This window comes from Micropterus salmoides, unplaced genomic scaffold, assembly GCF_014851395.1.
Source record: "Micropterus salmoides isolate LMB-PRFRI ecotype aquatic unplaced genomic scaffold, ASM1485139v1 Ms_hic_scaffold_2, whole genome shotgun sequence".
NCBI classification, from domain to species: Eukaryota; Metazoa; Chordata; class Actinopteri; order Centrarchiformes; family Centrarchidae; genus Micropterus; species Micropterus salmoides.
The window spans coordinates 51,041,012-51,056,444 of NW_024041150.1; the positions used below are offsets into that span (position 1 = coordinate 51,041,012).

Consider the following 15,433-nt stretch of genomic DNA (forward strand, 5'->3'; position numbering starts at 1 on the left):
CAGACCAGGGTCAGGAGGGTCGTTTACATATCTGCTAGCATGTGGTCTCAAAATTAAATGTTGACATAGTTTGTTTAAATAACAAGGTTCAGTTTTAATGCCAGTTTAGAGTGGCGTCAGTCAGTATCCCTGTCTGGATTTTGTACACTTCCTTGCGGATTTATGTTTTTGTACTGCTTTCCGGTTTTGACCCGTACCTGCCTTGAACCTTGAAGCCATTGTACCTTCTGATTTAATTATTACAACTATTTAATGGATCTGCTTCGCCTTGGTGTCTGAACACACACACTCCTTGGCAGGATTTTCTCAGGTTCAGTTTGCCATATTTAATTTAAAAAAAACTGAAAATAAAGCTTTCATGAGTCCAAACACAGGGAGTCCAACAGGTTAAATCCAGCAGAGAAATCGGGACAATACTCGACGAAAGATCCATTTAACAAGACAATGACCCGGCAGAGACCGAACAAAAATGAGGAATATAGACACTAAGACAACGAGCAGGTTATCTTCGAGGTTACTCGGTATACGTGGGCTACAGACCATCTGTACTCAGTGTTAATAAGAACAATAAACACACACTACTTGATAAAATATTGTTAGATTTCATCCTGACTTGTTCCACTGATGTCACATCTGAAATGAAGTTATTCTTAAAACAACAGCATTACGTCTGGGAGGAGATCTTAATTAATTAAAAAAAAATCCTATGTGACTATGGTAAATTTGCAAGAACAAAACTCCCTGAAATTAAATTCACAAAAAATCCAAATCAGTCTGTAGTTTCTTCTGAATAAACCCAATTGACGGCAAAGTCTCTTTAATTCCCAATGCATATGATAATATGGTGATTGTAGGCTGAAATCAATGGCTGCTGGCTGGTTTTATTACAGTGGACCTAATATCCAGCTGTCCCGACTCCAACTAAGCCAACACTGACTCAACTCACCGTCGTGGTCAACACCAGTGTAGGCGGTCAGAGTTTGTCAGCTCTGAGTTTGCTTGATTACCCGAAGCTAAATCTGAGTAGGTTAAACTCCCTTCATAGTTCAGGCCTCGGGGGGAACAAGAAACAAAACACGACACCAACACCAGACACAGGCAGTTTCAAAACAACATCAAGAACGCAGAGCAGGCCGACCAGACACATTTAAAAAAAGACTGCACTGAAGTTGACTATATAGCAGAGTTGTTGTCTGGTGACGGAGTTTCTTTGTCTCCAACAGTTTCTCATGTTGTTTGAACTGTTTGTGTTCAGAGTTTCCGGCAGAGCCAGAGGTCGTCTACTCTTCACTGAGGTAGACCTTCACACTGATGTCCAGCTGGCCTGGAACTGGTCCCCAGAGCCCCTCACACCCCAGCACATCCATTTATTTAACTTCATGTGTGCTAAGTTAGACTCATGCGGCTACAATGAGACAAACAACACTAGAGGATATTTCTTGAATTAATTAGATGTGTTTTTCAGGGCAAATCAATGAGATGACCTCCTGTTGCAGTTTGGTGCACGGCGCTGACATGTTAACTGTTCTGCTGAACTTTCTTTTGTATATTTGTATTTAACAGAATCTATTTGCTGTTGTGTTGTATTCATGTTTCTTGTTTCTCGTTACTGCACCAGTCAACTTGTTTTCTCTGCAGGATCAATAAACATTGGCCTTGTTCTTGTTTTGCTCCTGTGGTTCTGTGGGTTTCGCAAAGCCTTCGGATGGAAAGTCTGATATCAGATTTGGCTAACAGATGCATAATCTCAGACACACATCTCTCTTCGGTGTAGATAACGAACACTAACCCGACTGCAGACTCTAAACAGCATCAGCGTCACTCAGCATGAGAAACTGAAGTCTGTGTGTTCACTAACTTTATTATTAGAGTTGTAATTTGAGGTATATTGTGTCTTTTGTGAAATGTAATTTATAGCCTTCTCGGTTTACATGATTTTTAGACAGCAGATCTGAACAATATTACCTACTTTACTCCTCAGTCTTGCATCCTCCAGCAGGTGAGCGATACACAAATTGCTGCAGCTGATAGATTTTGGACACCATGCTGACTAATGATCGTGCATACCCTGCAGTACACAGCCTTTAACAACACGAGCACAGAGAGTTTTTCTCTTGCGATATTAGCCCCCTCCCCCAGCAAACAAATTTAACGACACTGTTGTAAATTACAGCATGTTTATATTTTGATGATTTCCTTTTTCTGACTTTACATCATCAGTTGCTTTGTTCTTTGTTCCCTGGGTCCAACATTAGTCCTCTATGAGGAGCAGACCGGCAGTGTGGGGCTGGTGGCTCTTATCAGGCCCATCAGAAGAAGCCACATCCTGTCGTAATTTGCAGGATCTCACCAGCTCGCATGAGGAATTCATTTGATTATCGTTAATGTGAGTCCAGCAGGATGTTTCCTGACCTTCGGGGTCGTTAGGAAGAGCACCTCAGTTCTCTGTCACCACGTCTGTTGTTTTATGGACTGTTTGTATTACCAATTCTCACTGTATTAACAGAAACAGGTCTGCAGGAAACATTCACAGAACACTTTCACTTCAACAGTCGTGCAGTTTAGTCACTTGTCGAGTTAGGGGAAACTTTGTGAAACGCTGTCTACAACAAATTCTTAATGATTTTGCCTTCTTGTAAATTCAACATTAAATTGCAAGAGTCTCCACACTGACGCAGGGCCGCTGGCTGTGAAGCTTGAGCCTGTTTTCAAGCTCCTCTCTGCTGCTTTGACCTCCTTTGTCAGCGTATCTCTGATCTAGTTACACAGGATTCTGTCCCCACCGCTGAAGACCTCCTCCTTGGTCTTTCGAAGCTGCCTGACTTTTGCTGTAAACCCGGGTTTGTAGTTTTTAGTTGGCACACACACGTCCTCACATACCTGATGTATGGTGTCTTCAGGTTTCTAGAATCCACCATCATCAAGAAGGCCCAGCAGAGGATTTATCAGCCTTCATCCAGTCTGCACGTCTGGTTTGGATCCGCCACCAAACAGGACAGGGACTCTCTAAGAGGTTCAGCTATCTCAATGATCCAACCATTTAATAGTAGCATTTTCCTTGGAGAAGATGACATTACTAAGAATAAATGTTATGTGAATAAATACTAATAATACAAATAAATCAGGAACTACATACAAGGTGTAACTCTGTCTCCAGGTAGAGAATTACATTTATTCATTTAGCTGACGCTTTTATGCAAAGTGACTTACAATTGCTATATATGTCAGAGGCCTCTGGAGCAACGAGGGGTTAAGTTACTTGCTCAGGGACACATTGTTGTGTCTCACAGTGGATTCAAACCCGGGTCTCTCACACCGAACACGTGTCTTATCCACTGCCCCATCACCACCCCAGACTCCTCCAGACTTCACTTTATGGTGAAATTAATTGACACAAAACTTGAATAATAGACATTTGAGAGATTTAGAATTTATATTGAGTATTCTTACACTTTCAACTTTATTGTCAACTACAAGAAGAATCAATTTGTCATTTGTTTTATCATCATATATATATATACTTACAACTTCAGGAAAAAGACATTTGTAGATGTTTTGAAAGAAACGAGCAGGACAGTTGGTTTTATCATTGGGGAAATTCCACATCCACAAGGACCACACGTTAGACACTTTCACCAATGAGTGCATCAATACACGATTAAAGACGTCAAGAACATGAAGGCATTCTAGGCAAATTTCTTACCGATGATAGAGTTTTTTTTTTAATTCTTCTTGACTCTTTTATTTTTTATTTTCTGTTTTTCATCTTTTCTTTTTTTGTGCATCTACCTCTGGTTGTTTTGTGTTCATAATGTCAATATTAATCTGCGGACAAAAATAAAATATGTATTAATAAAACAAATTAGGACAGGAGCAGACTACAACGGACAGTCAGGACTGCAGAAGAAATCATCAGTACCAACCTGCCCCACAGGACTTCTACATTTCCAGAGTCAGGAAACAGGCAGGAAACATCTCTTCTGCTCCATCTCACCCCGGACACAACCTGTTCCAGCTTCTCCCCTCTGGTAGGCGCTACAGAGCGCTGTACGCCAAAACCAACAGACTCAGGAACAGTTTGTACCCACAGGCCGTCACTCTGATGAACAACTGACTTCTGACTCACAGGAACAATTCAGTGGATGTTTATATCATTCTGTATGAATCATATCCACCTACACCATGTAGTAAAACTATTCATTCCAGCATCCTTTGCACTCTGCTTCATTATACTTTTGTCTTGCGGTCTACAAATGTTGTTGTTTTGTCTCTGGTGTGTTTATTTGTGTACACTGTAGTCTATGTCTGCTTCTTGCTGAGCTGTTTTGTTTACGCTGTTGTTTATGTCCATGCACGGAGGTGTCTTACATCGATGATGCTTGGTGCTCAAACACCGTCAGGATGGACACCGTTTCCTAAATGTCAGACTTTTTTATGTGAAGATGAAACCAAATTATCATCTTGTTGCTGCTATTTACATTCACCCCAGACACAAATAATAAATAAAAAAATGCTCTGCAGAATGTTCTGGGGTGATTCATGTCTGTACCTATATAATGTTGTGTCTTCCAGATTTTGACAAAGGAGAGGCTCGGAAAACTAACAAACAAACAGATTTATTTACAAAAATCGATGTCATTACAGAACAAACAACACAGTTTCCAGTCAAATCCTTACGGACTGAGTTACTGCCACCCCCAGCAGTGGACTGGAAAGTTGCTTCTCCTTCAAGATTTACAGCTTACAGTCCCGATTCTTTGCAAAATAGTATGATCATATCCTCCAGGTATGTGGGTGTGTCATTTTTCCTTCAGATGGCTTAGGATCATAGTCATTGGTCGTTTGATAGGTTTCTTTGTCACCCAATTAGGAAGGGTGTACCACTATGGTTCTGAGTTACTGTGAATGTGAAACCCCCCTTCAATCTATTGTCTTTGCGCTTCACTAATCATACAGAACAACAGGGGTCGTCTCCAAAACGGTCGACACTCACTCTTAGGTGTCTATGAAACAGTTAAAACAAAGAGGTGTCAGATTTCTTCACATTACAAAAAGGAAAATAAACAATTGGTTTAATCAACATTCTGATGCAACTGTTTGGCCAAAAACCCTGCAGGTCACATTTTAAGAAGACAGAGATTTTAAACTCAACAATAAGAAGCCCATATATTGCCTTTTTACATCTTACCATAGTTTAATATACATTTAATTAGATTCTGTGTTTGCAGCATGAAGTGATTACAAGCTTTCTTAAGCTTTCTTTTCGTTATACAACCTTAATGATAAAATACCTTGAAGAACAGCTGATTTCAGGAACAGGAACTAAGGGGCGGGGCAGGCAGACGTGACATCGCGAAAACACCGAGACCAGAATCCAGACTCAGTCCAGGACAACACGGTCCACCAGTCACAGCGGAGACCTGCAGGACGATGGAGAACCAGAACCCGGACCACAGGAGCCAAACAGCAGCCTCGTGCTCTGATAGCACCGATGTTCAGGTCAGTGTTCATGACTTCATCACGAGACTAAAGACACGAGGAAGAGTCTCGAGGGTCCGTGTATCATCCGTTCATTCTGTTGTTAGAGATTAGAGCCTGAAAACCCGCTCCAGGGTTTGTGTTGACGTGGTTTGATTTCCAAAGTGTCTCCGTGATTCCTGTTTTCATCTTGAAGAGAGGAAGCTGAAAGAAAAACTCACGAGCGTTTCTCTTTTCTTTGTTTTAATGGATTGCCCACGCGCGCGGCGCAGTATATTTATTATTATTTTTTATTAAACATAATGTTGTGAATGGTGATATGAAATGTTGGTGTAGTTAAAATCCTACATGTTAACCGGCAAAGTCACACGGAACTCACATTTGAAAGGTCGTGCAGCAAAGGCTGTTACACACTTTCAACAAGCTGGTATCGTGCTCACTCGGCATTGGAGGGTTTAACAGTCCACTCTCACGCTCTCACTCCGCCCTCGTTGGTCTCAGATAGCGCTCAGTGTGGCGCATGAACGCGCATGCGTGAGTGGAAGTAGGTAGCGAGAGGAAGAAAGGCCCCTGTGATCCGTCTACGGGAGCGCGCACAGCATGTTACAGCTGCATCAGCCATGTCGCCTATAGCTGATTTTATCTGGATCAAACAGTCATAAGGAGCAAATACACATCACTTTATTTCCGTGGTAACAGCAGAAGTCTGTTTGTGTGAAACTGTAAGGTTTCTTATCTGTATAATCACAACGGTGAGCAGATGAGTGTTTGCAGTTTATACATCGCTTATTGTTGTTGATGAAATATGTTTTTGGTACGCTTATGTTTAATACCGACGTTTATATTTTGAAAACAGACTGTAGCCTAACATGGTTTATATATAAAATAAAGAAATGGCCTCTTGAAATTATCCTCACGACGCTGCATCAATTTGCTTGCCAACCAGTCCAGTCTTTACCACTTGAAATAACTTTTTAAAGGACCAATACAACAAGTGATTGCAGCCTCTACCTTATTAGTGAAGGGTTGTTTATGCCTCAAAATTTCAGACTTCATGAGGGTTAAATTTGACAGATTAAAACTCACCCAGTCCTTTTTAACCTGTCGAAAGACCTGTTTTAAAACAATAATATATAGTTTTCCATGTAACATGCCAAATATAACCTTCGTGAATGAAATAATTTTGAGGCAGAGACACCCTTTTAAGTATCAGTAGGAGCTGCTTTCACCTTTTTGGTTAATACAAAATATACATAAACCACAACAAAATAATTAAAATGAGCTGGTACCAGGTTATCATGCAAGGTTAAATCTCAAGGTTTCTGTCAAATCATATCATGTGCACCTTTTCTGGCTTTAATAGGCTGCATAGTGGAGTAACAACATTACCCGATGTGATGAGCACACACTCAGATATGTGAAGAGCAAGGTCATGAGAGGGAACCGCCTGTGGTTAGCTTTCTCCATCAGCAGCCATTTCCTGTGGGTACATCGACATCTCTGCTTCAGCTTCTTGATCAGCAGTGAGCACAGCTGCTGTAGCTGCTCTTTTCTCAGGCGCCAGGAACTGATTTCTCTTACCCTTCAATCACTAATGCTTGTGACATTTACATTTATTAAATGAATCCAAAGGCATGTGTCTTATCCACTGTACCATCACCCCCCCGTTGGACTTGTTGCTATATCTGTTTTAGTGGCGGACGGCTGGCTTTGTGTGCTCCCCTCTGTAGCTTCGGTTAAGCAGTGTTGCATCCTCTCGACGGCATCATGGCCATATTTGCACCTCAGCTTTGGCTGTGAGTTTGGCATCATGCTCTGACTCCTCCAGCACACCTTATCCGCTACTGGCTTCAACTCTCTGTGTCTGCTCACGCATGGTTCTACATTGTCTGCAGCATGGCCTTAAGTGCAGCCTTCTCTTAAAAGAAACCGTTTTTTTGCGAGGCAGCGAGTCACAGCATCAGTACCCTGCTTCCATCTTTCACCGTCACTCTTCTACTTTGTAACACACTGTACCGGCATTGTCATGTGTCTAAGAAAACTAATGTAATTCTGGCCAGCTGTTTTACTCTGATGAATATTAAGTACACCTCACCCAAACCTAGTCACATGCTCTAGGAGGTATCTGAGTGTGTTATTACCAATCTACAATCTTTATTAGTCATGCACCACCAACAGACACTTTATTCTAATCTGCTGTCTGGCCGTATAAGTTAAACCCCTGTATGCACACGCTCGGCTCTTCAGAGATGTTGTCAGTGGTTTGGAGTTTGACACGGTTTCTTTTGGCAACTATTTTTTTTACCTTGGTCTTCATGTTTATCTTCTGCACTTTCAGCACGATCTGTTTGGCATTAAATATTCATATATAATATTTAAGAAATGTGATAAACCAAGCTAGACAGAGTGCAGACAGACAGCTTTCCTTGTTCAGCCGTTTATCTACAGGAAGGTATTGATAAGATCAGTTTAAAATCACATTTGCTTTTTGCAGCCGACTCTTGTTTCCTGTATCTCTTATTAATGTAGCCGACCAAACGACTTGCTTTGATTTGAAGGGAAAGCTGCACAGATCTGTCTTCTCCAACAGGACTGTTGTATTCTCTCTCCTTCTGCATCTTAAAAAATATTGTTACCTGAATAAATAATAGTTAGTAGGTGACTGAAAGCCAGGATCAGTTTCACCAGCAACATTCAATTAAAAGAATTCCACTATAAAACAGATAGACACCAAGCGAATTAGAGAAAAATAAAAAATAAAAGAAAGCCACGCTCTGCGCAACGAGAGGATTCTGCTAATTTAGGATCAGAATCAATCCAGGGATCATCTGACTGAGATTGTTCTTCAGTGCGAAGCCTGCATTTGTTCTGCAGAGACTGAACAGGCTTTAACACGGCGTTGGAAAGGGAAAGTATTACCGCAGCTTGTGAACAGGAAACACTGGCTGCTTTCCATCACGCTCAGTGGCACAGTGTGCAGTTAGTAGCTTAGAGTGACATTAGTAGAACAACCAAACCTTCAGTTCAAGAGATATTTACCTGATTTTGTAAATGTTTGCAAGGAAGGAAGTCTCAAGTCAAATTCTTAGCAATAACTCCAGTTTCTACATTTGAAGACAGTAGTCCTGTAAAGCTGAGTTTTATTTCCAACATTACCAAACACTGCATCACCCCGTGTCCTATTAACACATCAGTCTAAAGTGCTTCTGTTTTATCATTTGTGAGAGTGTATGCATGTGTGTATGTAGATACAGGATGTGGGTAGTGTGTGTGTGTGTGTGTCTGTGTTATTGATCCCAGAGGGGAAATGCTTTTGTCACAGTTGCACACTTGTCAAGGGACAGAAATAATAATAAATAAAAGTACAATAATTACATTATTAAAGAATTATGGTGAACAAAAAAGGGCTAGTGAATAAATGGCATCAGAGAATATTGCAGAAAAATATAGAATACGGTCCAGTATAATGACAGAGGGAGGAGTGTGTGTTTTTTGTGTGAGTATAAGTGTGTTTCTCCGTGTGTGAGTATATTCTTCATTCAAAATGTGCACTGTATCCCTTGGTAGCTGGTAGCAATCATGCTGCCTTGAAACATAAGGAGGACAGCCACTTGCAATGCATTGCATTTGCAAAACATTTAATTCGATAGCACTTTGTCGCTCAGTTGTGAACGGTGTGGTCGCATTATCACACCGCCATGGCTGAACACACGACAACAACAGGTGCACTTGATGCAGGGACTGCCAGAACTCTTACCGCCACCGAGAACAAAGAGGGGAGGCCTTCTCATGGCTGAAAACTGAAGCCAGCTCCATCCATGTCCAAATAGTGGTTCAGCTGAATCTGGGGACTGGAACACGTCTCCTGTGTTTTAAAATAATAAACAAAATAGTAGTCACAACATGTATACCAACAGTTATTACTCATAGCTGAGTTATCATGACCAACAATGTCATGACAATTTAATTTAACAACCGTCATAACAATTTATATCAACATAATGAACATTTCTTTAGTTTATAGTAGTTTAGTCTATTTCTTCAGTGGTCAATTTTTTAAAACTATACTTTTTAGAATCCCTCCTTGACATTTTCAGGGGGCAAAACGTCATGGGTCATCCAGCCATGCAGCTTTTAGATATAGAGGGTCCGAGAAGGGAAAAGTTGCTCCATCACTCAGTTCATCTTCACATTGACAAAGATCCCTCTGAATCTTCTTTGCAGTGATCCTTGCAGGCTACAGATCAAGCCACCCAAGTAGCGTTAGTAGGTTACAGGGCACAACAGCACTTTAAGTCAAAGTTTATTCTGCTTGTGTAAGGTCTGTGGCTTCTCCAAAATGTTGAAGGACATCCTCTAGTTCCAACCTGTTTTAGTCAAGCAAGTCTCAAGTCATAAAATTAGCAAGTCAAGTCATGTGACTCGAGACCCCCACCTCTGGTTTGTTGGCCAGTGCTCCCAATCCCCAGTGGTGACGAGGAAAGATTCAAGAGCGTTTCACCAACCTGTCTAAAAGCCTTTGCTGAGTCATGGAATCACGACTTCATGACATTTCGTAAAGTTGTGAAGCGGCGGTGGCAACAATTTTGCTGCGGGCGTATTTGTCAGCCTCAAATTTTAACACAAAATTCAACAAATCCTGGTGAGTTCAGCACGTCTTGCACAGCAATACCTTGCTGCCTGCTTCTGGGAGACCGTTTCTACTTCTGTTGATGCTGGACAGTATTTACCGTGAGTTTTTCAAAGCTTGGTAATCAAACACGTTTATCATGTTAATTAAAATGCATTTAGTAATACTAACTGTCGAGGATATTAACATGGTTTATCAGTAAACCGGTAACTCTTTCACCCCTACACAATACGAAGGAGGTAAAAGTTTGTACTGTGTAGCATCACTGATTACATGTAGAAGTGTAATCTGCTGAAAGTGCTCTCAGGTGTGCCCACACTGCCCGCTCATCGTGGCGGAGGCTCTCCAACGGTGTGTATTGCGGCTTGCCTCGGCTACCTCCTCATCTTGCAGGCATAGTTTTCTGTTCTTAGTGTGTAGTTTGCAGACTTGAAGCATCTGGTACTGGCAGTCCATGCGTGGCAGCAGCATTTGTTTTTTTAAATATGCATTATGAAGACAGGAAAACAGAAAGAATACATGAATAAAGTGAAGAGGACTATAAAATGTCACATTTTGACTAGTCATTTTCTAGCCAGCTTCACCTGCACCAATAGAGGTACTGACCTTTAAAAATATTCTGCAGTTTAAACACATTAGTTATAAATGCTTTTATTTTTAGATGTGGTCCGACACCCTGTCGTACGAGCCAGGTGGTCACAGTTGGTAATGCTTTTGTCGAACTTGAACATTGTGGATTATGTTCCACAGACGTGCTCTAAATGTCTTTTATGGCTCCACCATGACATCTCACTCACGGTCTTTCTCTCTGCATGTCTGTCTGTTGATCTAGAAACAGGGAGGAAGAGAGGGACTGGAAAGTCAGCACTGTGACAAACCCTGCACAACATCTGGATCTTTAAAGAATCATCACACTGCAAAGCGACCGCACAGCTGTGATCTGTGTGGAAAAGCTTTCCAACGCAAGACTCACCTAAAAAACCATCAAAGCACACACACTGGGGAGAAACCGTATACCTGTGATCAATGTGGGAAGGGTTTCGCGAGAGCCGGTACCTTAAAAATGCATCAACGCATGCACACTGGAGAGAAGCCGTACAGCTGCGACCAATGTGGGTCAGCTTTCTCACACAAAAGTCACTTCAAAGTCCACCAGATGACTCACACTGGAGAGAAGCCGTACAGCTGTGACCAGTGTGACAAAGCTTTTACCACTACCTATTATCTAAAAATCCATGAACGCACTCACGCTGGGAAGAAACTGCACAGCTGTGAGCAATGTGGAATGTCTTTCAGTAGGCGAAATGCGGTTATTCGACACCAACGCATTCATACTGGAGAGAAACCGTATTGTTGTGATTTGTGTGGGGAAAGTTTCGCCCGTGGGAGTGTCCTTAAAATGCACCGACGTGTTCACACTGGTGAGAAGCCGTACTGGTGTGAGGAGTGTGGGAAAACCTTTTCTCAAATGTCTACTCTTTTGCTCCACCAGCGCGTTCATACAGGAGAAAAACCGTACAGCTGTGACATATGTGGGAGAGCTTTCTCTAACTCAGGTTACTTAAAAATCCACCGACGTGTTCACACTGGAGAAAAACCGTACTGGTGTGACCAATGTGGGAAAACTTTTATTTCATCAGCTCTCTTGAAGTTGCACCAACGTGTTCACACAGAAACCTGCTCCAAGTAGTTTTTTGTAGCCAATCAAGCTGTTTCCTCCCGCCTTCTTCTCATCATCTTGTCAATGCTGTTGAGTTAAGAGTTGAGGAGCTCAGTTGGTTTATCATCGTCCACACTTTGTACAGCCTGAAGTGCCCTCACAGAGGTAAAGCAGGTCTGGGATTTTGATACAAGGATTTGACAACAAGAATCCAGCTTCAACTAAAGATCAGAATCATTTGAGAACATTTATCTTGTCTTAACTCAAGGTACTCTTACTAGCAATCTCTGTAGGTTTCACCCCAGTGAGTCTACTTTGCGAGGCTGAACGGGCAAGAGTCTTCAAATCACAAGAAAGGAGCACCTGCCACAAATCTTTCAAAGTCCCAAATGAAATTTCCGGTTTATTTCAACCTGACGGCACCTCCGTTTGACAGATTTGGTGAAATGAGGACTCACAATAACATTGACATCAAGGCGAGGAGCATGATGCAGACTCAGAGCCAAGAGGTTAGCATGACCGAGAGTCACAGTGGCCACATATATGGAAAATACATCTGGTATTTGAGGTATCTGCATCTACACTGTCTCTTTATAGTCGTTTGGCCTCTCTTTGATCCCTGAGCCTGGATTCAATAAGCCATCTACGAGTTGACAACAGGAGAAAGATCAAGGAGGACATTCACATCTGACACCAGAGAGCATCTGTGAAAGGAGACAGAGGTGACCATCTCCACCTGAACACAAGTGATTTTCAGATGCGGACGTGGACGATTATGAATCTATTCACAAATGTCAATAATCGATTATCTAGAGTTTACTTGATAACGTAATGTTGACGGAACGAAAAAGGTGAAACTCGGAAATGAGAACACAACAGAAACGTGTGGTTCTCCCTGCTATTAAAATTTCACATGATTAATTAAATCAATGCGTTCCTCACGTTAATGATTTTCACCCGCACAGTGCGGGTGAAAATCATTAACGGTGCGGGCGGCACACTGTGCAACACGGCAGCGCTTAGCGAGCGTCTTCTGCTCATTCTTCAAATGACAGTTACGTGACAGGAGACGGTGAAAACGAGCGGAGCAGAGGAAAAGATGAGCGTTTCAGTCTGGCTATAAATGTACGGTGTAGGTCACAGCGTGTCCGTTTATTAAAGTCTAGTTTTCCAGCTACTAGGAAGGCAGCTGGCGCTTGCAAACATCTCTTCAGACTGCGGTCTGGAAGCTGAGCAGGATGTTATTTGGCTGCTGTGAAGTTGGTTTGTTGTTGTTTTGTGAGCTTCATACATATTTTCTTATTATGTTGTAGTTAAACATATTTTCCTTCTTTGTGGAATTTTCATTTAATCTTTATTTTATATCTCTTGTTTTTATTTTCTTTTGTGTATATTTTATTGGCTCAACACAGATCGTTGATGCATTTCCTGTTCCTGCATTGCAGTTTTTGACGTTTTAACTTTTTTAGTATTGCACACATGTTCAGTTTTATTTCCTGAACGCTGTTTGCGTTCTGTCTCTGTTTAACTTGCATCCTGCCAGGGTTAGTGCTGTAATAATCTGAGCTGGAGACTTGATACTTTTCTATATTCTCATTTAATCATCTAGTTGACAATAGTTCTTATTCCCAGCTTTTAACAGCAGAAATACTGGTTTTAAATTTCACCTTAATGACTTTGAAGCTGAAGAAATGAACCCTAGTCTGACAGTGAGGGGACTCTTTGCCTATCAAAAGAAGGCCACTACCGTTGCTGACTGGGTGATTGTCTTATTTAAGACGCGTGCACTACGGGATCCGATGTTGCCAGTGCAGGTTGTTCCTTATGAGGAGAACATTTGGCCCAAATGATGATTGCAAGATGAAAATGCAGATATCATTCCAGAGGGTGGCGGGAACAACGTCTCCAACAAAATTGATCAGTTATCTCTCAAATTAAATACCATTGAATATCAATACAATCTTAAGTCTAAATGTTCACTGATTCTAGTTTATCAATTAGCTAATTTGAGTGACTTTGAGGATTCTTGAGTAATCTTTAGGAATTTTCTAGGTTCTGAAAAGGAGGATTAAAAACTCTCCTTTAAATTGACATTAACAAATTTAACCTGGTCTCCACTTGTCATTCTGTTTTATCATTTTCTTTAATAATAAATTTATATAAACCATATTAATTGTCCTTTTGACATATTTTGCACTTTGTATGTTTAATAAATTATTGAAAATTAATAAGCAGACTATTGATTTTGTGCCTCTTGTTTATTGCACAAGGGAAACCCAACCACAACGCTACATTCATAGGTGTAAATCCCAGACAAAATACAAAAATTCCAGTTTCATTCCTCACACCACATTTGCATGATCCTATCTTGGGTCAGCAACAACTTTGCCCTGTTGGACCTTGATTAAATTAACTCAGGCACAGCTAATGTGACAGCGCCATGGCCCCCCCTGCTGACGGAAGGTTTAACAACAACAAACAACATTAGACCAAATGGCTCTCACACACCAGCCCCTAATTGTTTCTGTTTAACACAAGGAGCCATTACATTTGAAACAAATCCACTGATTGAAACCGTTAACCTATAAGAAGTCTCTATAGTCCATAGACGAATATTCCTTGGCCTTTCCTCGACCACAGGTACAGCTTCCATTATTCCGTCTTAGTCTGTTGCTTCACAAAGAAGACAAATCTTCGTCAAAGGTCTTTCGATTACGCTGGTCTTGGTTTGAAGACAAACAGAACATACAAGTCCTTTCCTATCAGGAAATGTCTGCAGTATTCTTCCAAGTTTACAGGATCCATGAGGCGCTGTTGAACTGACAACAACAACAACATCTCCAGGCACAAAACTTATTGTTTCTTTAATCCATTTTTGTCATCCTTGCATCAATGGTAAGTATTCTTGTGTCCATCGCTTCCAGACGAGATCAGCGATGTAGGGGAGACTGGGTCTGCTTGTGACACTTTTTGCTTCAGCAACTATAACTCGCTGAATTTATTAGCTAGAGTTCTTGAACTTTTACACAAAGTACCCACATTTTTTCACTACAAATGGCACCATTTCAGTCATCTACAAGAATATCACAGACCTCGTGAGTTGATGTCAAATGCATCGCGTTGCCTTGTTACGACCTACCCCACTATCGCGGTAGTGATATAAAAGAACAATGTTTCTCTCTCACTGTAACAGACTTAGTCTGATGACTCACGCACATGTATGTGTATGTAAATTTATCTAGCCTATAGAATAAACTTACTTAACAGCATACTTAATAAATACTACAAAAATGTACATAATTAAAGAACATCTCTGTACATTGTTAGGTCTAAAAAAGAAGTGTGTGTCTGTATTCTTAATCAGAGACACAGTCAGTGCTTGAAGTGGACCGGTATTCACCGGTACACAGTTCCAGCACTTCTATATTTTACTCTTTGGCCTACCGGGACATTTTCTTGCGCACCGGCATTTCTCGCAAGCTGCCTAGGAAAAAATCGAGTGCCTATACATACGACAGCAAGTGAAACACATGTGAATGGGGAGTATGGTCACCGTGCAGACAAATGGATGCTGGTAACCCTGGAGTGCAGGTTTGGTGGGCCCAGAAGGGCACTCTGTAAAATATTAAAATCTAGAAAGTCCCTAGTTTTATATATAGAGGATG

The 15,433-nt window shown here is 41.2% G+C and overlaps 3 protein-coding genes across 3 annotated transcripts in view; 2 read left to right on the forward strand and 1 right to left on the reverse strand.

Annotated features, from left to right (window-relative positions):
- Positions 1–15,433, forward strand: part of LOC119912663 (zinc finger protein 239-like) — a 136,334-nt gene that overhangs the window by 101,052 nt on the left and 19,849 nt on the right. The window lies entirely within an intron of this gene.
- The window catches only part of LOC119912601 (zinc finger protein 2-like), a 746,717-nt gene that overhangs the window by 84,232 nt on the left and 647,052 nt on the right, over positions 1–15,433 (reverse strand). Inside the window, exon 5 of the mRNA XM_038731873.1 lies at positions 496–506. Coding sequence (XP_038587801.1) covers positions 496–506 — 11 coding nt within the window. The remainder of the gene's footprint in view (positions 1–495; positions 507–15,433) is intronic.
- On the forward strand, positions 5,431–13,816 carry LOC119912679 (zinc finger protein 239-like). The gene is made up of 2 exons (XM_038731968.1): positions 5,431–5,499; positions 10,941–13,816. Exons 1-2 carry the CDS (start codon positions 5,431–5,433, stop codon positions 11,796–11,798), a joined length of 927 nt encoding a protein of 308 aa, XP_038587896.1. The 3' UTR covers positions 11,799–13,816.

What these genes read in the sequence shown, in the direction of transcription:
- LOC119912679 (XM_038731968.1), top strand. Translation starts at nt 5,431, where the DNA reads ATGGAGAACCAGAACCCGGACCACAGGAGCCAAACAGCAGCCTCGTGC. An exon ending in CTGATAGCACCGATGTTCAG is followed by an intron (nt 5,500 to 10,940) that starts GTCAGTGTTCAT and finishes CTGTTGATCTAG; the next exon opens with AAACAGGGAGGAAGAGAGGG.